The 21,878-nt window shown below is 30.6% G+C and overlaps 5 protein-coding genes across 5 annotated transcripts; all 5 read left to right on the top strand.

Moving 5' to 3' along the window:
* The first annotated feature begins 6 nt into the window (after positions 1-6).
* On the top strand, positions 7-7,378 carry LOC122502779 (fatty acid synthase-like). Its single transcript, XM_043612991.1, has 14 exons — positions 7-898; positions 967-1,283; positions 1,315-1,546; positions 1,623-2,134; positions 2,218-2,511; positions 2,590-2,800; positions 2,927-3,091; positions 3,389-3,600; positions 3,748-4,274; positions 4,381-4,661; positions 4,746-5,129; positions 5,202-6,337; positions 6,396-7,051; positions 7,194-7,378. The coding sequence occupies exons 1-13, from the start codon at positions 754-756 to the stop codon at positions 6,729-6,731; spliced, it is 4,752 nt and encodes a 1,583-aa protein (XP_043468926.1). The 5' UTR covers positions 7-753; the 3' UTR covers positions 6,732-7,051; positions 7,194-7,378.
* On the top strand, positions 3,211-3,834 carry LOC122503267 (fatty acid synthase-like). Its single transcript, XM_043613742.1, has one exon. It carries the CDS (start codon positions 3,397-3,399, stop codon positions 3,625-3,627), a length of 231 nt encoding a protein of 76 aa, XP_043469677.1. The 5' UTR covers positions 3,211-3,396; the 3' UTR covers positions 3,628-3,834.
* Positions 7,379-8,317: 939 nt separating the features above from the next.
* LOC122502772 (fatty acid synthase-like) lies at positions 8,318-14,618 on the top strand. The gene is made up of 13 exons (XM_043612977.1): positions 8,318-8,462; positions 8,535-8,785; positions 8,878-9,109; positions 9,190-9,611; positions 9,745-10,038; positions 10,119-10,329; positions 10,458-10,618; positions 10,741-11,058; positions 11,197-11,723; positions 11,800-12,080; positions 12,167-12,550; positions 12,625-13,760; positions 13,852-14,618. The coding sequence occupies exons 1-13, from the start codon at positions 8,318-8,320 to the stop codon at positions 14,575-14,577; spliced, it is 5,088 nt and encodes a 1,695-aa protein (XP_043468912.1). The 3' UTR covers positions 14,578-14,618.
* A 469-nt stretch (positions 14,619-15,087) lies between these two features.
* On the top strand, positions 15,088-20,998 carry LOC122502764 (fatty acid synthase-like). The gene is made up of 12 exons (XM_043612965.1): positions 15,088-15,413; positions 15,658-15,908; positions 16,000-16,231; positions 16,309-17,024; positions 17,099-17,309; positions 17,394-17,554; positions 17,744-18,061; positions 18,150-18,676; positions 18,789-19,069; positions 19,183-19,557; positions 19,633-20,768; positions 20,864-20,998. The coding sequence occupies exons 1-12, from the start codon at positions 15,269-15,271 to the stop codon at positions 20,996-20,998; spliced, it is 4,488 nt and encodes a 1,495-aa protein (XP_043468900.1). The 5' UTR covers positions 15,088-15,268.
* On the top strand, positions 20,999-21,878 carry LOC122503246. Its single transcript, XM_043613723.1, has 2 exons — positions 20,999-21,582; positions 21,666-21,878. Exons 1-2 carry the CDS (start codon positions 21,283-21,285, stop codon positions 21,747-21,749), a joined length of 384 nt encoding a protein of 127 aa, XP_043469658.1. The 5' UTR covers positions 20,999-21,282; the 3' UTR covers positions 21,750-21,878.

Raw genomic sequence — 21,878 nt, 5'->3', positions numbered from 1 at the left:
GTTACTATTCCACGCTGACAGTACTATCTTCTGGCACTATCTTAAAATCAAGGAAGAGTAATTTTTAAAAACAATTCTGAGGATATCAGGGTTTTAGATTTTGCTAACATAAATTGTTTAAATAATGAATGTCTAAAAAATAACAATAAATATGAAGTGGAACATTGATACTTGAATTTTCTTCTTCACATAATACAGAAAAAAAATTACTTTTCAAAATTCTCTTTTTTCTATTTTTATAAACAAGGTAAAACATAACAATCATATTTTGTTTATGCAAAATTGCAGAATTATTTCCAGCTACTTAACATTCTAAACATTTATTATCAGTGGATATACGACTTCAAAATGGTAATTTTTTATTTTCGTAAAAATTTGTAAAACAAATAAGTAGTCCATAAACTACATAGCATTTCAAGGTAGAGGAGAATGGGTCAAGATATTTCCTATGATCAGCAAAAAAACTGGCGCCAATAAATATGTAACAGTGTGCTACATAGGAAGGGGTGGGGTGTTAAATTTAAAAATAAAGCAGCTACGTAGTTTATAAAAGACCACAAATCCCCAATCAAGAATATTAAAAGAAATTCATTTTAAATATATCATTTTCATCAAACAGACCAGAATAAAAAAATTATTTTTCCGTTCAATTAAAATAGTAGTTCACTCTTAAACAAAGTTCTCAATAGTTAATTCAATATCGAGAAAAATAGAAATTCTAATAGCATTATCAAGAGGAGAAATAAATAAGAAATGGAACCAAAAATGACGGGAGATGAAATTGTGATATCTGGCATAGCTGGAAGATTTCCGAACAGTGATAACATCAAAGAATTGCAGAAGAAGCTTTTGAATAAAATAGACTTTATTGATGAAAGAAATGATCGTTGGCAGAATAGTATAAATTAAATTTTATTTATCAAGTTAAAATAAGGAAACAAAATTTTTTAAAATTATAAAACAATTTTACAGAAAATCTCAATATTCCGAAGCGGATAGGGACATTAAATAATATTGACAGTTTAGATTGTACATTTTTTGGTATTCATGGAAAAATGGAGGATTGTATGGATCCAATGTTAAAAATATTAATAGAAATAACATATGAGGCTATTATTGATGCTGGAATTAATCCAAAGAATTTTCGAGGAAGTAAAACGTCAGTTTTTACTGGGAGCATGACGTCAGAGTCAGAGAGATCAGTTTTTTCGAAAAAATTTTGGGTAAAATTTATATTTTTTCATAGAAGGATTATATTTTTAAATAAAAGAACGATTCAGCATGCATAGAATATTCAGCTTAAATATTTTACAGCGAAATAAGTACAGTTTATTTGGAGTTAGTCGTGCCATGTTATCAAATCGACTTTCATTTCAATTTGATCTTACTGGACCAAGTATTAGTATTGACTCGGACACTTGTGACGGTGCTAGTGCATTACACGAAGGTTATATGGCAATTAAAGATGGACGAGCCGAAAATGCAATAATTGCAGCTAGTAACGTGATACTATATCCAGAAACATCTCTACACTTAATTTTATCAAGTATGTGATTGATTCAAATTTACCAAATCCGATAGTTAATAAAGATAAAATATTTATAACTTTAGGTGATTTTTAGGACTCCTATCGCCCGATGGAAAAACAAAATCTTTCGACAATTCAGCTGACGGTGTTGCCCGCAGTGAATCAACAGTTGTTTTATTGCTTCAAAAAACTTGCAATGCAAAGCGTATTTATGCTGAAGTAAAAAGTATAAGTACTTCTTTTGGAAATGTGACAAACGATGAATTACATTTTTATCCTGATCATAATTTTCAAGCACATCTGATGAGAAAAACTTTAAAAGAATGTGGTATTCTTGGTAAAGATATATCATTTGTTGAAGCTACAGGTTTAGGGTTGAAGAATATCGATGCTGAAGAAGTAAAAGCAATAGATAATGTTTACAATGAGGGGCGAGAAACGACTCTTTTAATTGGATCTGTCAAATCTAATCTTGGATATTGTTCAGCATCAAACCCACTTAACGGAGTTATTAAGGTTTTTAAATTTAGACAGCCTAATTTTGTTTACGTCAATTTTATAAGAAATTTTGTAATAAACATTACATTATTAAATAGCATTGATAAATATTTACACTGATTTACAAGTACTAAGTACCATACAACTATTAGTAGTTGCAAGTCATACCAAATCAATGAGTTTTTAATTAGGTTATCACAGCAATGGAATCGGGTTACATACCACCAAATCTTCATTTTAACGAACCATCTGACAAAATTCCTGCACTTAACCAAAACCGATGCCAAGTTTTAACGAAATTAACTCCCTGGACTGGTGACTTCGCAGTCGTTAATGCTCTATCACTTGAAGGACCCAGTGGAAATATTATATTAAAAAGTTTCAAAAAGGAAAAGAAGAATGAAGGAAAACCAGACGACAATCTTCCAAGATTAATTATAGGTTCTGGACGTACAGAAGATTCTGTTAATTTTCTCCTAAGCGAGGTGTTTACTTATTTTTAGTGTTTTTTCATATCGTGAAATATTATTATTCTTCAGATGTAAAAATCGTGAGTTTTACAGTTAGAAAGTCAAACAGCCGACGTAGAAATGATTCAGCTTTTATACGATGTATTTGAGACGGACGTAACAGCACATTTATATCGAGGATATACAGTACTTCCTCCTCAAGGATTGGTAGAAAATAAAGCACGAGAGATTCAATTTAATACTGGAATGCAGAGGGAAATTTGGTACATGTTTTCCGGCATGGGATCACAATGGGTTGGAATGGGTAATTAGTGTCATAACATGAGAAGATTTTCCGTATTTAGGAGTACATAAAATTCTTTTCATTTGCTGAATAAAACAAGGAAAACAATTTTAAAAAAATTATTAATTTTAAAACCTGATTTAACAGGAGAAGCTCTTATGAAAATTCCCGTTTTTGCAAAAGCAATAAAAAAATGCGACCGTGTCTTAAAACCAAGAGGAATAGATATTGTGGGCATCATTACAGAAAAGAATTCAAACATGTTTGAAAACATAGTCAATTCATTTGTAGGAATTGCTGCTATTCAGGCAAGTAAAAACACTATATAAGTGAAGCTTGTGAGAACAATTTATAATTTTATAAAAATAAATAATAGAATTTTTAGTGTATTAATATAATAAGTAAAAGTAATTATTGACACAAGAATTGGATCTTAGCAGTTCATTTTTCTAATGTAAAAATTTGTTATTGTCAAAAGAATAACTATCTATACATCAATTTCAGATTGGCCTGGTAGATGTCTTAGACTCAGTGGGACTAAAACCTGATTTTTTAATTGGACACTCAGTTGAGAATTAGGATGTGCTTACGCTGATGGGTGTTTTACAGCAGAGCAAATGGTTCTTTCTGCATTAAGCAGAGGATTAGCATCAGTGGAAACGGATTTGCTAAGAGGTTCTATGGCAGCAGTTGGTCTTGGTTATGAAGAAATCAAAAATCTCTGTCCACCTGACATTGATGTTGCTTATCACAATAGTGTAGGCAGTACCACTATCAGTGGTCCCGAAGAATCTATGAAATCATTCATAGCTCATTTAACAGTTAGTAACATTTACTTTCGAAATTAAAAATTTAATTAAGTTTAATTTCATTTGAATGTAACACAATACATCATTAACATTATTTAAATGAAAAGATTTTAAAAAGAAAAAAACTCTTTTCTAACTAATGCTAAATACATATTTTAGGAAAATAAAATTTTTGCTAAAGAGGTGGCTTGTAGTAATATTGCCTACCACAGCCGATATATTTCTCCAGCTGGCGAAAAATTAAAAAAATACCTACAAGAAATAATTCCGAATCCTAAACCTAGAAGTGATCGTTGGATAAGTAGTTCGGTGCCACGTAACGAATGGAAAACAGCTAGAGCACGACTGTCATCTGCAGCATATCATACGAACAACCTTCTAAATCCTGTCTTGTTCGCTGAAAGTACAAAGCTTATTCCATCAAATGCGATCGTTATTGAAATAGCCCCTCACGGACTACTTCAGGCGATCGTCAAGAAATCATTACCAAAAAATGTTCTGAATATACCCTTAACAAGAAGAGGTCATCTTGATGGTGTTTCTTTTCTGTTAGAAGGTATAGGAAAAACTTACAACACTGGCATGAATATTAAAGTGTCAAATCTTTATCCAAGAATCAGCTATCCTGTATCACGTGGAACGCCTTCAATTTCATCCCTAATTCAGTGGAATCACTCAGCAAAAGGGTAGCCCTAAATTGTTCTGAAAGTTAAAATTATTTATTGATATAAAGCTTGATAATAGTGCACACTAATAATTAATATTAATATTAAATGTAATTATTAAAAATAGGGTCACCAGTAAGGTTGAGGAAGTGAATAATGTAAAAAAAAGAGAGATAAAATTCAAAGTAGATTTAAAAAATACTGAGTGGAATTATTTAAAACACGCCAAGATTGAAAGCAAAATTGTGATTCCAACATCTCTCTATTTAAAACTAGTTCTTGATATTGTACAAAAATTTCAGGATAATACTGAATTCTCTATGATATACAAAAATGTGGAAGTTTATAAGCAACAAGTGGAGATTTCTGTTGATAATAATATTGAATTGGTAATAATGGTTCAAAAAGGTAGTCGATTTACTTGTTTTATTAAATCAAATTATTTGACTATTTGATTAATAAAATGAACTAAAAATAGACTTCTGTTTCCAGGCACTGGTTTCTTTGAAGTAACAAGTATGGAAACTTTATTATGCTCCGGAATAGTGAATATAAATGTCGACCCTAATCAGAATTCCATTAATGTTTATAAAGAGCACGAGACTATTGATAAATATGTAAACGAAAATCAAGTTTACAATGAATTACATAGAAGGGGTTTACAATATTCTGGCCCCTTCAGAACTATTCAAAAATCATCAATTGATGGTAATAGTGGATGTCTAGTTTGGAAAGATAATTGGACTACATTTTTAGATGGAATGATTCAAATGTATATCCTTGGAAGCAAAATGAGAACGGCAGAAGTTCTGATAAAGATTAGAAACATCTTTATTGACATTAAGCATCAAGAAGAAATTATTAACAAGTCAATGGGTGAGTTTCTGGAATAAAAATCATCTTAAAATAAAAACGAAAACAAAGTATTAATTATTGTAAACATTACAGAAATTCCAGTAACAATCCATAGACGTTTAGGGAATATTAGTGCAGGAGGGGTGCAAATGATAGGGGTCGTTCTTGAATCTATTCTCAATGAATCTGGGCGACAGAACATTGTAACCGAAGAAATTTTCCCTAGTTCAATTTTGGGAGAATTTGAATATATATCACTATCCTGTGATCTTCAAAAAGTGTCGAATTGGAAAGCAGGGCAGTTTAAATGTTTTGACTTAAATTCAATTTCATGGATTGAAGACTTCCCAACAAAAGATGTAAACAAAATCAAAGTAGAATACGCTACTATTAATCAAGGAGATATTTTGTCAGCAAAAACTAATAAATCATTAGAAGATCCTGTAAGTAATAAACTCGATATTAAATCTTTTGGGCAAGAATATTCTGGAATTAATTCACAAGGGAATAGAGTAATGGGAATTGTTAAAAATTCTGCACTATCAAATTACGTAACACCTGATGAAGACTTCACATGGAAAATACCTGAGGATTGGTCCTTGGAAGATGCTGTGAGTGTACCTTTAGCATATGCAAATGCATATTTAGCTTTGATGATAAAGGGACAACTTGAAGTTAATCAATCTGTTTTTGTCTATACTTGCGAGTGTTCCATTGGACAAGCCATAATTAATTTAGCATCCACTTTAACGTCACGAATATTTATTCGACATAATAATGATGACGACAAATTTAATATAAATTTAAATTTTCCTAATATTCCAGAAAGTAATTTTATAAGCCCATCTTTCAGTTTCGCAGATCAAATATTGAAAAAAACAGAAGGAAAAGGAGCGGACTTAGTAATATACAATGGAGACGATTTAAGCAAAATAGAAACTTTCTTGATGTCTGTGAAAAACAGTGGAAAAGTTGTTATAATAGGAAATATGAATGAAACACTTAATAGAACAGTAGGAATGCAAATTTTCCACATAGAAGTTTTTCTAACTGCAATCATTCCAAACCACGTTATATTTCTTGATAAAGAGAAGAAGAAAACATTATCACAAATGATTGAAAATGGAATATCATCGCAAATTATTAAACCATTACCTAGATGTGTTTACTCAAGGGACATGCTCAAAGACGCTTTCATTCATGGAGCTTCAAAAAAAATTTATGGAAAAGTAATATTTTTTGCCACTTGAACGAAATTTTAAATTCAACTCTTAATATTCTATTATAATTTATTTTATTACAGATGCTTGTCAAAGTACAACCAGAAGATGGAAAAATGTGGCTCTATCAATACCTCGCTTATTGTGCAAAAGCGAATCATCCTACTTGATAATTGATGGATTGAGTGACTTCGGCTTGGAACTAGTTGACTATTTAGTGATTAGAGGTGCCAGGAGTATTGTTATAACTTCCAAAACAAAAAATGTAGATGCATTCAGTAATCACCGAATAAGTTTGTTGAGAAGTTATGGAGTTTTAATTTCAATTCAAGAAGATCTGGATCTCACATGTCATGAAAATGTCATCCAATTCAAAATATTTGTTTACGAAAAATCTTTTTGAGGAATCTAAGCTAATATGTCCTAATTTACGCAAATTTATTGTCTTTTTGACAATGTAACCACAACAGAGAAAGTATTAACGACATTTTATTAAGAGAAATTAATTTAACAACAATTTTTCAACCAAAAGCAAAAGGCATCACTGGGCTTTTGATTCTTCTTGGGCCAGTTTTTGGAATTGCAAAAGAAACAATTGACAAGGAGAGAAATGCACCTCTATTGTCTATTCCTAACATTATTGAACAAATGGAAATAGTTATGGGATCAAAAGCGTTAATTGCTTCTATCTGCCATAAGCCATTAGAAGACAATTCAAAAGAGGTGAGAACAATTTATTCTAAAATATTACCAAACCTTTTTTAGAACTTACTTTTTCGTCACTTTTGCTTTATAAAACACCACCTTCATTAATTTCTTTCTTTCTATGTTATTAAATATTATTATATAATTTAAACTGTTTTAGGTAAAAGAAGTGTTCGAGGACTTTAAGGAAACAGAAAAGTATAAGTTTTATAAAAAAATTAATGCAGTTCAACCATTAACAAGCTTATCATGGTTTGAGATTTTAGAGGACAAATAAATATTTTTATAGAATGTAAAACTAAAATAAAAATAAATAAAACTACCTACACAAATCATTTATAATTATTAAATTATGTAAAGAAAGTTCCTTATTATTTTATAATTGTACTTTTTCTATTAACAAAAGTAGATTTATTAATGTAATTATTAATACTTTATTAATTATTTTATGCTTAATTAATTAATCATAATTATTAATAGGGTAATCTTAAACTATGTTTCATTCGATAATTATGAAAATAATTAACTAAATTAACCATGTTAAAGTGAGAGAAATAGATCAAATTCTTCTGTTTCTAATCAATATTAATAATAATTAAAAAATAAACCAAAAAAGCAATACTTGGAATCTTGCATAAATTACCGAAATTATAAATATTATAAATATTTTTATATTTATATCTAAAAAGTGCTATGTAAAAATTATGTTAATTTAAAATTATTAAATATAAAATATGTAAAAAAATACCAATAAATTATAACCATAAACTTTGATTTTCGAATTTTTAATTCTATATAGAATTCAAGATTAATTTACTTTAAATTATTTTTTTAATTTTATACCAAGGCAAAAATAAAACATTAATTTTTTTGGTTATGCAATAGTTTAAGAATCATTTTGTGTCTGCAGTGAATAATCGATGAAAAAATTTTAATTTCTTATTGTATGAAAAATTTTCTCAGTATTATATTTAAACTGATATCCAAGTATAATGTAAATTTAAAATTAATTTAAACACTAAATATTTTCGGTCTTCTTTTCAATATATTTGACCTCGACAAATATTGCACATAATTGAAAAACAAATAAACTCTAGCCGAGAATATAAAAAGGCTTTCAATCTAAATATATGGTTTATACCAAATGTAGATTGGAGTAAAGAAATATTTTCTTTGTTCAACTAATACTGTAATTCAATATTAAACAGAGTTGTCAATATTAAATTCAATAACGTGAAAAATAAAAATTCTAATAGCATTATCAAGAAGAGAAACAAATAAGAAATGGAACCAAAAATGACCGGAGATGAAATTGTGATATCTGGCATAGCTGGAAGATTTCCGAACAGTGATAACATCAAAGAATTGCAGAAGAAGCTTTTGAATAAAATAGATTGTATTGATGAAAGAAATGATCGTTGGGAGAATGGTACAAATAAAATTTTATTTTATAATAAATGCAAAGAAAAAAATTATTATTGATTATGAAACAATTTTACAGAATATCCTGATATTCCAAAGCGAATCGGGACATTAAATAATCTTGACAGTTTGGATAGTGTCTTTTTTGGTATTCATGGAAAAATGGAGGATTGTATGGATCCAATGTTAAAGATATTAATTGAAACAACATATGAAGCAATTACTGATGCTGGAATTAATCCAAGGAATTTAAGAGGAACAAAAACGGCTGTTTTCACTGGGAGCATGACTTCAGAGTCAGAGAAATCTGTCACCGGCAAGAAATTTTGGGTACTAAATATCACAATATATATTTGTTTGACGAATTTGGACATAAAAAACAATTAAAAACGAATAATTTATACTGTTTGAACATTTTTTAGAAAAATAAGTACAGTTTATATGGTATCAGTCGTGCTATGTTACCAAATCGACTTTCATTTTTGTACGATCTTACTGGACCAAGTATTAATATTGATGCTGACTCCTGTGGAGGTTCTAGTGCGTTACTCGAAGGCTTTATGGCAATTAAAGATGGAAGAGTTGAAAATGCTATTATTGGGGCCAGCAACGTTTTATTATATCCAGAAATATCTAAACAATTACTTTTCTTAGGTATGTAAGTAAATGAATAAAATTTATCCAAATTTGCTTATACACAAAGATGAAATATTCAAAATTTATGGAATTTTTAGAACTCTTGTCGCCCGATGGAAAAAACAAATCATTTGACAATTCAGCTGATGGTGTAACTCGCAGTGAATCAACAGTTGTTCTATTGCTTCAAAAAGCTTGTAATGCAAAGCGCATTTATGCTGAAGTAAAAAGTGCGAGTGTTTGTTTTGGAAATCTCACAAGCGATAAATTACATTTTTATCCTGATCATGATTTTCAATCACATCTGATGAGAAGAACTTTAAAAGAATGTGGTATTCTTGGTAAAGATATATCATTTGTTGAAGCTACAGGTTTAGCGTTGAAGAATATTGATGCTGAAGAAGTAACAGCAATAGATGAAGTTTACAATGAAGGACGAGAAACGCCTCTTTTAATTGGATCCGTCAAATCTAATCTTGGATACTGTGCAGCAACAAGCCCACTTAATGGAGTTATTAAGGTTTTTACATTTAGACAATTTAATTTTGCTTACATAAATTTTATTAGACATATTAAAATAAACATTGTAGTACTAAGTACCATACAACTATTAACAGTACTAAGCAATACCTAATCAGTGAATTTTTAAGTAGGTTATCACAGCAATGGAATCGGGTTACATACCACCAAATCTTCATTTTAACGAACCATCGAACAAAATTTCTGCACTTAAGCAAAACCGATGCCAAGTTGTAACGGAATTAACTCCTTGGACTGGTGACTACGCAGTCGTTAATGCTCTATCACTTGAAGGACCCAGTGGAAATATTATATTAAAAAGTTTTAAAAAGGAAAAGAAGAATGAAGGAAAACCAGACGACAATCTTCCAAGATTAATTATATGTTCTGCACGTACAGAAGAATGTGTTAATTTTCTTCTAAGCGAGGTATTTACTTAATTAAATTTGTATTTATTCTTATCGTGAAAAATCATTATTCTCCAGATATAAAAAACCCTATTTTACAGTTAGAAAGCCGACCAGTCGATGCAGAAATGATTCAGCTTTTATACGATGTATTTGAAACTGAAATAACAGCGCATTTATATCGAGGATTTACAGTACTTCCTCCTGAAGGATTGGTAGAAAATAAGTCACGAGAGATTCAATTTAATACCGGAACGAACAGGGAAATTTGGTATATGTTTTCCGGCATGGGTTCTCAATGGGTGGGAATGGGTAAGTTCTGTCCTAAAATCACAAGAAGACTTTCAATATTTAGAAATAAGTGAACTAATTTTTATTTACTAAATAAAATAAGGAAAACTGTTTTTATAAACTTATTAATTTAAATTCTGATTTAACAGGTGAAGCTCTTTTGAAAATACCCGTTTTTGCGGAAGCAATAAACAAATGCGATCGTGTTTTAAAACCAAGAGGCATAGATATTGTGGGCATTATTACAGAAAATGATCCAAAGATGTTTGATAACATTGTCAATTCATTTGTTGGAATTGCTGCTATTCAAGTAAAAAACTTTTTCAAAATATGACATGAAATATAAAAAATTAAAATCTCTAGACTGAGATAACTTTAAAGCAAACATGGTTTGAAATAATAAGGAATAAAAAATATAATAACATATTTTAGATTGGTCTAGTAGATGTCTTAGACTCAGTGGGAGTGAAACCTGATTTTTTAATTGGACACTCAGTTGGTGAATTGGGATGTGCTTATGCTGATGGGTGTTTTACAGCAGAACAGATGGTTCTTGCTGCATTAAGCAGAGGATTGGCATCAGTGGAAGCGGAAATGCCAAGAGGTTCTATGGCAGCAGTTGGTCTTGGTTATGAAGAAATAAAGAATCTCTGTCCACCTGATATTGATGTAGCATGCCACAACAGTTCAAGCAGTTCCACTATCAGTGGTCCTGAAGAATCTATGAAAACATTCATAGCAAATCTAATAGTTAGTAACATTTAAATTAAAAATTAAATTAAGTTTAATTGCATTTAAATTTAAGACAATATATCATTAACGTTATCTAAATGAAAAGATTTTTAAAATAAAAACTCTTTTCTAATTAATGCTAAATACATATTGTAGGAAAATAAAATTTTTGCTAAAGAGGTGGCTTGTAGTAATATTGCCTACCACAGCCGATATATTTCTCCAGCTGGCGAAAAGTTAAAAAAATACCTACAAGAAATAGTTCCGAACCCTAAACCTAGAAGTGATCGTTGGATAAGTAGTTCGGTGCCACGTAACGAATGGAAAACAGCTAGAGCACGACTGTCATCTGCAGCATATCACACGAACAACCTTCTAAATCCTGTCTTGTTCGCTGAAAGTACAAAGCTTATTCCATCAAGTGCGATCGTTATTGAAATAGCCCCTCACGGACTACTTCAGGCGATCGTCAAGAAATCATTACCAAAAAATGTTCTCAATATACCCTTAACTAGAAGAGGTCATCTTGATGGTGTATTCTTTCTGTTAGAAGGTTTAGGAAAAATTTACAACACTGGCAGGAATATTAAAGTGTCCAATCTATATCCTAGAATTAGCTATCCTGTATCACGTGGAACACCTTCAATTTCATCACTAATTAAATGGGATCACTCAAAAAAATGGTAACCTGTCGTAACAATTGTCTCTGCAAATTGCATTTGATCAATAGTAACTTACATTGTATACAATTAAAAATAGGTTCACCAGTAAAGTTGACAAAGCGAAGGAAGTAAAAGAGGGAGAGATTAAATTCACCATTGATTTAAATAATGATACATGGGATTTTTTAAAACATGCCAAATTTGAAAGCAAAATTGTTATTCCACTATCTCTTTATTTAAAACTAGTTTCAGATATTATAAGAAGTTTTCAAGATAATACTGAATTCTCAATAGTGTACAAAAATGTGGAAGTTCATAAGCAACAAGTGGAGATTTCTGTTGATAATAATATCGAATTGGTAATAATGGTTCAAAAAGGTAGACGATTTACTTGTTTTATTAAATCAAATTATTTGACTATTTAATTAATAAAATTAACTAATCAAATAGACTTCTGTTTCCAGGCACTGGTTTCTTTGAAGTAACAAGTATGGAAACTTTATTATGCTCCGGAATGGTGAATATAAATGACGACCCTAATCAGAATTCCATTGATGTTTATAAAGAACACGAGACTATAGATCAATATGTAAACGAAAGTCAAGTCTATAGTGAATTACAGAGACGGGGCTTCCAATATTCTGTCCCATTCACAACTATTCAAAAATCGTCAATTGATGGTAATAGCGGATATTTAGTCTGGAAAGATAATTGGACTACATTTTTAGATGGAATGATTCAAATGTATATCCTTGGAAACGACACGAGAACTGCACAAGTTCCGATAAAAATTAAAAACATCTTTATTGACATGAAGCATCAAGAAGAAATTACTAACAAATCAATAGGTTAGTCTTTGGAGTAATTTTGTAATCTTTAAATAAAAACGAAAACAAAGTATTAATTATTGTAAACATTTCAGAAATACCGGTAACAATCCATAGACGGTTAGGAAATATTAGCGCAGGAGGGGTGAAAATGATAGGGGTCGTTCTTGAATCTATTCTCAATGAATCTGGGCGACAGAACATTGTAGCTGAAGAAATTTTACCTAATTCAATTTTAGGAGCATTTGAACATATACCACTATCCTGCAATCTTCAAAAAGTGTCGAATTGGAAAGCAAAGCAGCTAAAATCTTTGGATTTAAATTCAATTTCATGGATTGAGGACTTACCAACAAAAGCTGTAAACAAAATCAAAGTCGAATACGCTTCTATTAATCAAGGAGATATTTTGTTAGCAAAAACTAATAAATCATTAGAAGAACCTCGAAGTAATAGACTCGATATCAAATCATTTGGGCAAGAATATTCTGGAACTAATTTACAAGAAAACAGAGTAATGGGAATTGTTAAAAATTCTGCCCTATCAAATTACATAACACCTGATGAAGACTTCACATGGAAAATACCTGAGAATTGGTCCTTGGAAGATGCTGTGACTGTACCTTTAGCATATGCAAATGCATATTTAGCTTTGATGATAAAGGGACAACTTGAAGTTAATCAATCTGTTTTTGTGTATGATGGTTCATGTTCTATTGGACAAGCTATAATTAATCTAGCTTTGAATTTAACTTCACAAATATTCGTTCGTTTGTCCAATGATGACGAGAAATGTAATATGAAAATAAACTTTTCCAATATTCCAGAAAGTCATTTTATAAATTCATCAATAAGCTTCGCTGATCAAATATTGGAAAAGACAAAGGGAAAAGGAGCAGACTTAATAATATATAATGGAGATGATTTAAGTAAAATAGAAAGTTGCATGATGTCTGTGAAAAACTGTGGAAAGGTCGTTATTATAGGAAATATGAATGCAACACTTCATAGAATAGTAGGATTGCAAATTTTCCGCACAGGAATTGCTTTATCTGCAATAATTCCAAGTCATATATCAAATCTCGATAATGCCACGAAGAAAATAATATCTCAAATGATTTTAAATGGAATATCATGGAAACTTATCAAACCATTACATAGATGTGTCTACTCCAGAGAAATGGTGAAAGATGCTTTTATTCATGGAGCTTCTAACAATGCTTCTGGAAAAGTAATATATTTTTTTGAATTTTGAAGCATATTTTGAATTTTTAATGTAAATTTCAACTCTAAATATTTTGTTACAATTTGTTCTTTTTTAGGTCGTTGTCAAAATACAACCAGAAGATGGAAGTAATAAAGCTCTTTCAATACCTCGTTTCTTGTGCAAAAGCGAAGCCTCCTACTTAATTATTGATGGGCTGGGTGACATTGGACTGGAACTAATCGACTTTCTAGTAGTTAGAGGTGCCAGAAGTATCGTCATAGCTTCCGAATCAAAAAATGACAGAGCTTTTATTAATCACCAGATAAGTTTGTGGAGAAGTTACGGAGTTTTAATTTCAGTTCGTGAAGAACTGGATCTTACACATTGTGAAAATGGAAATGCTCTTCTTGAGGAAGTTGGCACGTTTGGCACAGTGGATGCAATTTTCGACCTTCAGCGCCTTAACAATTCATCAAAAAGATCATCTAATTCAAAATATTTGTTCACCAAACACCTCTTTGAAGAATCTAAGCAAATGTGCCCTAATTTACGCCAATTTGTTGTCTTTTCAACATGTAACCATATCATAGAAAGTATTAACGACATTTTTTTAAGAGAAATCGATTTAACTAAAATTTTCAAACAAAAATCAAAAGCAGTTACAGGACTTTTGATTCTCTTGGGTCCAGTTTCTGGAATTGCTAAAAAAACAACGAAATACGAGAGAAATGTACCAATATTAACTAATTCGATTATTATGAAAGAAATGGATAATTTAATTGCATCCAACGCAAACATTGTGTCTCTTTCATTATTGATTCAGCATGAATTTAAACTTTAAAAGTTTCAATACTAATTGTAAATTCTAATTATATGATTGAATAAACCTGACAAAAATTTCTAGTCAGAAAAATCAGAAATTTCTAATCAGATCTTTTGTTTTATTTCTTAATTATTACCTGGCATTATCATATTTTTTATCACTCAAATCTAATTTATACTAATTAGTATCAACTTTTTCAAAAATTAAGAAATCCTTATTAATGATTACATAACTCACTAAATCTATTTTGGAAAAATATAATTGAATATATTAAGAATAACATTGTTACCAGACAATGAATATTTAAAAAATTTAAATCTATTATTTTTGGGTGTAAGTTTCGAACTTTGTAATTAAACTTTGATCTCTAAACAAGAACAATGTAAAAAGTGTATTTAAGAAAGCATTAATCGTATTCGTAAAATAATCGCAAATTATAATTTCAGTATTATTTACCTCAAAAAGTTTCGATTATAATTTAGAGAACGAAAGCCCCTCTTTGACAATGATTATAAAAATAGGTTCATTTTCAAAATAAAGTTCATATAGAACGTAGTCGTATACACAAAAATAAGTTTTTCATTTTTTTTCAAACAGTGATCAACTATTAGGGAAGTATATTCAATAAGTAAAATTATATAGCAGTAGGTCAATATAAAAAATTAAAATTCTTTTCTATCTTATTTAATTAGAAGAATACTTAGTGAAAATGGAATCAAAATTATTAGGAGATGAAATAGTTATTTCCGGTATTGCTGGAAGATTTCCGAACAGTGATAATTTCAACGAATTACAGAATAATCTATTAAATAAAATAGACTGTGTTAGTGATTCCAAAACACGTTGGGACTACGGTATGAATTACTTTTAAATTCTACATATATGTATGTATTATTATGAAAGAATGTGCTAATTATGAAAGACGATTTGATAATACTTACATTGATCAATACACTTAGAACAAAGATATATTTAATTCAGAGCCTAATAAATTATATACTTGCTTCCAATAAATTTTATTCGATTCAAACAACATTTTTCTCTGGATGCACAAAACCGTAAAAATTACATTTGACATTTTTAAAAATATTTTTTCAGATGATCCTCAAGTACCTCAACGAATTGGTGCAATGAAAAATATTCGTAATTTTGATCAGGCATTTTTTGGAATTCATGGAAAAGTGGTAGGTTCCATGGATCCTATGGTACGAATAATGATAGAAAATGCTTACGAAGCCATTGCTGATGCTGGAATTAATCCAAGAAATTTAAAGGGAAGCAAGACAGCAGTATATACTGGAAGCAGTTTTTCAGAATCAGAAAAAATAATCTTCTTTGATAAATATTCGGTATGACATACTTTACTTACTTCTAAATTTACAATAATTGTGTTTTACACTGTTGCTAAGAAGCATCATTTAAAATGTTAATTTGTTTCAGACAAATGGGTATGGTTTGTTAGGAATAGGTCGTTGTATGCTGGCGAATCGAATTTCATTTTTCTTTAACCTTACTGGACCAAGTATTAATGTCGATACAAATTGTTGTGCAGGAGCCACTGCATTACAGAAAGGATTTATGGCAATTCAATCTGGACTTGTCGAAAATGCTATTATAGGAGCTAGTAATGTTATTATAAATCCACAAATGTCTCTACAACTATTTCTATTAGGTAAAAATCACGTTTTAACTGATAGAGAATATTTAACAAAAAATTCTTTTGCAAAGAAAATGTATTAAAAATTTCAGGACTGTTGTCACCCGACGGGATAACAAAATCATTCGACAATAAAGCTGATGGTTATACACGCAGTGAAGGAAATGTAGTTTTTTTTCTGCAAAAAGCTAAAGATGCAAAACGAATTTATGCGGAATTAAAAAATGTTAGCAGTTCTTTTGCGAGTGCTACTGAAAACCACTTACTTTTCTATCCAAATTATGATTCCCAAGCTCAACTGATGAAATTTACATTGAAAGATTGCGGACTTTCTGGTAGAGATATTTCATATGTCGAAGCAGACGGTTCAGGAATAAAGGATGTTGAAGCTGAAGAAGTAAAAGCAATTGATGAGGTTTACAATGAGGGACGTAAATCACCACTTACTATTGGATCTATCAAATCTAACCTTGGCTCTTGTTCGGCTGTGAATCCACTTAATGGAATTATTAAGGTTATAACAGCTATGGAGTCGGGATATATTCCACCTAACCTTCATTTTAAAACACCTTCTGACAAAATCCCTGCTCTTAAAGAAGGTAGATGCAAAGTTGTAACGGAATTAACACCATGGACTGGAGATTATGCAGTCGTTAATAGTCTAGCATTTAGCGGTGTATGCAGCAATATTATATTGAAAGATTTCAAAAAGGAAAAGATAAATAAAGGACAACCTAACGACACTCTTCCAAGAATAGTCATAGCATCAGGATGCACAGAACAAGCTGTTGACCTTCTTCTAAGCGATGTGGGTATATAAAAACTTGCTTTTGTTTATTCCTATCTTTAAACATTGTCTTAAAAATTAATTTATTTGCAAAGCTGGAAAGCCGACCTGTGGACGTAGAAATGCTTCAACTTATGTACGATGTATTTGAAACTGAAACTCCTGCTCACTTATATCGAGGTTATACATTATTGCCTCCTAATGGATTGGTAACAAACAAAACGAGAAAAATTCAACACTTTCAAGGTGAAAGAAAAGAAATTTGGTACATGTTTTCTGGCATGGGTTCTCAATGGGTAGGAATGGGTAAGATTTCGCACACTACATTTAATATAATTGTGAAGCTTCGAACAAAGAATTTAAAAAATGTAAAAACTTTTAATTTTTTAGGAGAAGCTTTATTACAAATACCAGTTTTTGCGAAAGCTATAGAAAAATGCGATCGTGTCTTAAAACCGAGAGGTATTGACATAAAGCACATCATTACAGCAAAGGATCCAAAAATGTTTGACAACATTGTAAATTCATTTGTTGGAATTGCTGCTATTCAGGTAAGTGAAAATTTAGAAGAGAAGATTTAAGAAAAATTTATAATCTTACAAAATTAATTTATAGAATTAATAGTGTATTATTCTGAATTAACGTAAAAATTGACATTAGAATTAGATTTTGGCAGTTCATTTTTCTAATGTAAAAATTTGTTATTGTCAAAAGAATAACTATCTATACATCAATTTCAGATTGGTTTGGTAGATGTCTTAGACTCAGTTGGACTGAAACCAGATTTCTTAATTGGGCATTCAGTGGGAGAGTTAGGATGTGCTTATGCTGATGGATGTTTTACAGCAGAACAAATGGTTCTTGCTGCATTAAGCAGAGGATTGGCATCAGTAGAAACGGAAATGCCAAGAGGTTCTATGGCAGCAGTTGGTCTAGGTTACGAAGAAATAAAAAATCTCTGCCCACCAGATATTGATGTAGCTTGTCGTAATAGTGCAGACAGTTGCACTATCAGTGGACCTGAAGAATCTGTGAAAACTTTCGTTACGCAATTACAAGTGAGATAAGATTAAATTCTAAATTTAATATCTTGGAATAAAACAATATTTTCAAGTCATAATAAATAAATTTGAAATCTTTTCCAAGGAGAAGAAAATCTTTGCCAAAGAAGTAGCCTGCAGTAACATAGCCTACCACAGTCGATACATTGCTCCAGCGGGTGAAAAATTAAAAAAATACCTTCGGGAGGTAATACCTAATCCCAAACCTAGAAGTAATCGTTGGGTGAGCAGTTCAGTACCACGCGACGAATGGAATTCAGCCAGGGCTCGTCTATCATCTGCAGAATATCATACAAACAACCTATTAAATTCCGTCCTGTTTGCTGAAGCTGCAAAATGCATTCCATCGTATGCAGTAGTAATTGAAATAGCGCCACACGGTCTTCTGCAGGCCATCGTCAGAAAATCATTACCAGACACTGTTATTAATGTGCCCTTAACTAAAAGAAATCATCCAGACAATGCATCATTCCTTTTTGCTGCTTTAGGAAATATTTACAATGCTGGCTATATTATCAAAGTGTCAAGTCTTTATCCTAATGTCAAGTATCCGGTATCACGAGGAACACCATCAATTTCTTCCCTAATTGAATGGGACCGATCAACTGAATTGTAAGTAAGCAAACTTTAAATATTTTGACTACTTATAATTCGAGCATTGACATTGAAGCGCAAACAATGTAAACAAAATATAATAAAAAGTATTATTAAAATATTATTTCAGGAGAACTAAAGGTGGAAGTCAAAGGACTAAAATTAATGAGGGACACATGAACTTTGTAGTGAATTTAAATGATGATAAATGGAGATTTTTAAATCACTCCAGGATTGATAGCAAAATTGTGATTCCAATAAGTCTTTACTTAAATACTGCTTGGGATATTATAAAGAGTTTTCAAAATACTTCTGAATTCGGAGTAATATACAAGAATGTAAAAATTCATGAACAGTTAGTTGAAATACCATTTGATGAAAGTATTGAGTTATTAACAATGGTTCAAAAAGGTAGATGATTAATTTATTTAAAAAAAACAAAACTTTTTATCTAAACATTCATTCAACGTAAAAATTAATTTTTATAAACATCAAACTTAGCATCAACTTACTACTTCTTTTAGGTTCTGGTTACTTCGAAGTAACAAATAACAATATTTTACTTTGCTCTGGAATATTGCAAGTAGCCACTGAGCCAAACTCTACACAAAGTAATAAAGAAGACAAAAGTTATCTAGGTCTAAGTGAAAATCAAATTTATGATGAATTAACAATGCGAGGTTTACAATATTCAGGTCCGTTTAGAAGTATTTGTAAATCATCAATCAATGGTAGAAATGGAAATATAGTTTGGCAAGACAACTGGACAACATTTTTAGATGGAATGATTCAAATGTATGTTCTTGGAAACGATACAAGAAAGGCACAAGTTCTAATTAAAATTAGAAACATTTCTATTAACACAAAACTACATGAAGAAATTACTAAGAAGACAAATGGTGAGGACTACACTCTGAATAAAGAACATTTAAGTATAAAGAAGCTTAAGTATTAATTGTTTGTTACATTTTCAGAAATACCAGTAACAGTTGATAGAATATTAGGAAGTATTAGAGCAGGAGGAATTCAAATGGAAGGAGTCGTTTTTGAATATATTCTAAATGAGTCTTGGAGAAAGAATATTGTTACTGAAGAGATTTTGCCTGGTAAAGTTTTGGGAACATTCGAACATTTTCCACTATCTTTTAATCTTCAACAACAAGTATCAAATTGGCGAGCAGATCAGCTAAAATCATTAGATTTAAATTCAATTTCCTGGGTAGAGGAACTCGCATCAAATCTTGAAAATAAAATCAAAATCGAATACTCTTCGGTTAATCGAACAGATATTCTGTTGGCAAATTCTAAGACATCATTAGAAAGCACTAGGAGCACATACGAAATGAAGTCGTTTGGTCAAGAATACTCTGGAATTAATTCACAAGGAAATAGAGTAATGGGAATCGTTGCAAATAATGGAATTTCAAATTACACAACACCTGATATTGATTTTACTTGGAAAATACCTGAGGATTGGTCTTTAGAAGATGCTGCGACTGTACCTCTAGCATACTCAACAGCATATTTGGCTCTGATGATACAAGGAGAATTAAAAAGCAATGAATTAATTTTTATCTACGATGGTGCCTGTTCTATTGGGCAAGCTTTAATTAATCTGGCATTTGATATTACATCAAAAGTTTTTGTTGGACACAATAGTAATGCCGAGAGAAATTTCCTGAAAGAAGTATATCCAAGTATTCCCGATAACCACTTTATCCAATTAACAAAAGATTTTAGAAATCAATTGCTTGTACAAACAGAAGACAAAAAAATAAACTTAATAATATACAATTCAGATGATATAAATAATCTAGAGGATTGTTTGTCGTGCGTAAAAGAATTTGAAAGAATTGTTGTGATTGGAAATTTCCAAGAATCATATTATACTTCAATAGGTATGCTACAATTTAATAATAGTATTAGTCTGTTTTCAATCATTCCCAGAAAGGTAATAAACCAAACGCAGGAAACAAAACAAAAATTGTCGGAAATGCTGCAACGAGGAATATCGACTCAGATTGTAAAGCCATTGCCAAAACGTATTTACTCTAGAGAAATGTTAAAGAATGCTTTCATTGCCGGTTCCTTAATGGATGTCTTTCATAAGGTAACAATTATTTAATTTTTTCGCTTTTTTGTAGAATAAGTCCATAAAGTATTTCTTATTCATATTCTAAATTAATCATAATCGGTTGTTTTCAGAATATTGTCAAAGTACAACCGGATGATGGAGGAAAAACAGCATCGGCAGTACCTCGCTTCTTCTGTAGAACCAAGGGATCGTATTTGATACTGGAAGGATTGAATTACTTTGGTCTAGATCTAATTGAATTTTAGTTCTCAGAGGTGCTAAAAATATTTTTATAGCTAACGAAACAAAAAACACGAATGCTGTTGTAGAACATAGACTAAAAATATGGAGAGAAAGTGGAATAAAAATCACAATTCGTGAAGAATTAGACTCTACGCACAGTCAAAATGTAAACAGTCTTCTTGAAGAAGCTGGCACACTTGGCACAGTAGATGCAATTTTCGACCTTCAGCGCCTTAACAATTTATCAAGAAGGTCCTCTAACTCGAAATATTTATTCACCAAACATCTGTTTAAAGAATCTAAGCAAATGTGCCCTAAATTACGCCATTTTGTTGTCTTATCATCATGCATCCATATCAAAGAAAGAATTGACGACATTTTATTACGAGAAATTGATTTAACCAAAATTTTCCAACAAAAATCAAAAGAAATCAAGGGACTTTTAATTTTCCTCGGACCAGTATGTGGAATTACAGAAAGCACAAATGAAAAGAATGTACCCATCTTAACTAATTCCATTATCATAGACCAAATAGATACTTTAATTAGATCAAACGCATCTATTGTTGCTATGTCCTATAAACCTTTAGCAATCGAGCAGAAAAAGGTGATAACTGATTTCGCTTGACTGTATTCTTTAAAAATCTAATTATTAAATTACAGTTTGATAATTCTATTTTTCATTTTCAGTTAGAGAAAAATAATATTGCCAGTGAAGAATCAGAAAGGTCAAAATTCGAAAATTACATTAAAGGAAGTGTATCATCATTTTGAAGGCATCAAAATTGAAAATAAAACATTAAGATTAAGATCATTGTATACATTTTTGAAAATTAATACTAATTGTCAAAACAATTATATTGTAATAATATTTAAAATTTCGAAAAATCTAACCATATGTGA

The sequence above is a fragment of the Leptopilina heterotoma genome, unplaced genomic scaffold (assembly GCF_015476425.1).
Source record: "Leptopilina heterotoma isolate Lh14 unplaced genomic scaffold, ASM1547642v1 Lhet_108, whole genome shotgun sequence".
In the NCBI taxonomy this organism is placed as follows: Eukaryota; Metazoa; Arthropoda; class Insecta; order Hymenoptera; family Figitidae; genus Leptopilina; species Leptopilina heterotoma.
This window is presented reverse-complemented; position numbering and strand designations above follow the sequence as displayed.

Coding starts and splice junctions, on each gene's coding strand:
- LOC122502779 (XM_043612991.1), top strand. CDS start 754: ATGGAACCAAAAATGACGGGAGATGAAATTGTGATATCTGGCATAGCT. Junction 1,284..1,314: donor ATAAAAGAACGATTCAGCAT/GCATAGAATATT, acceptor AATATTTTACAG/CGAAATAAGTACAGTTTATT. Junction 6,338..6,395: donor CAAAAAAAATTTATGGAAAA/GTAATATTTTTT, acceptor TATTCTATTATA/ATTTATTTTATTACAGATGC.
- LOC122503267 (XM_043613742.1), top strand. CDS start 3,397: ATGGTTCTTTCTGCATTAAGCAGAGGATTAGCATCAGTGGAAACGGAT.
- LOC122502772 (XM_043612977.1), top strand. CDS start 8,318: ATGGAACCAAAAATGACCGGAGATGAAATTGTGATATCTGGCATAGCT. Junction 11,059..11,196: donor CATTCATAGCAAATCTAATA/GTTAGTAACATT, acceptor TACATATTGTAG/GAAAATAAAATTTTTGCTAA. Junction 13,761..13,851: donor CTAACAATGCTTCTGGAAAA/GTAATATATTTT, acceptor GTTCTTTTTTAG/GTCGTTGTCAAAATACAACC.
- LOC122502764 (XM_043612965.1), top strand. CDS start 15,269: ATGGAATCAAAATTATTAGGAGATGAAATAGTTATTTCCGGTATTGCT. Junction 15,414..15,657: donor CAAAACACGTTGGGACTACG/GTATGAATTACT, acceptor ATATTTTTTCAG/ATGATCCTCAAGTACCTCAA. Junction 17,310..17,393: donor TTCTCAATGGGTAGGAATGG/GTAAGATTTCGC, acceptor TTAATTTTTTAG/GAGAAGCTTTATTACAAATA.
- LOC122503246 (XM_043613723.1), top strand. CDS start 21,283: ATGTGCCCTAAATTACGCCATTTTGTTGTCTTATCATCATGCATCCAT. Junction 21,583..21,665: donor TAGCAATCGAGCAGAAAAAG/GTGATAACTGAT, acceptor TTTCATTTTCAG/TTAGAGAAAAATAATATTGC.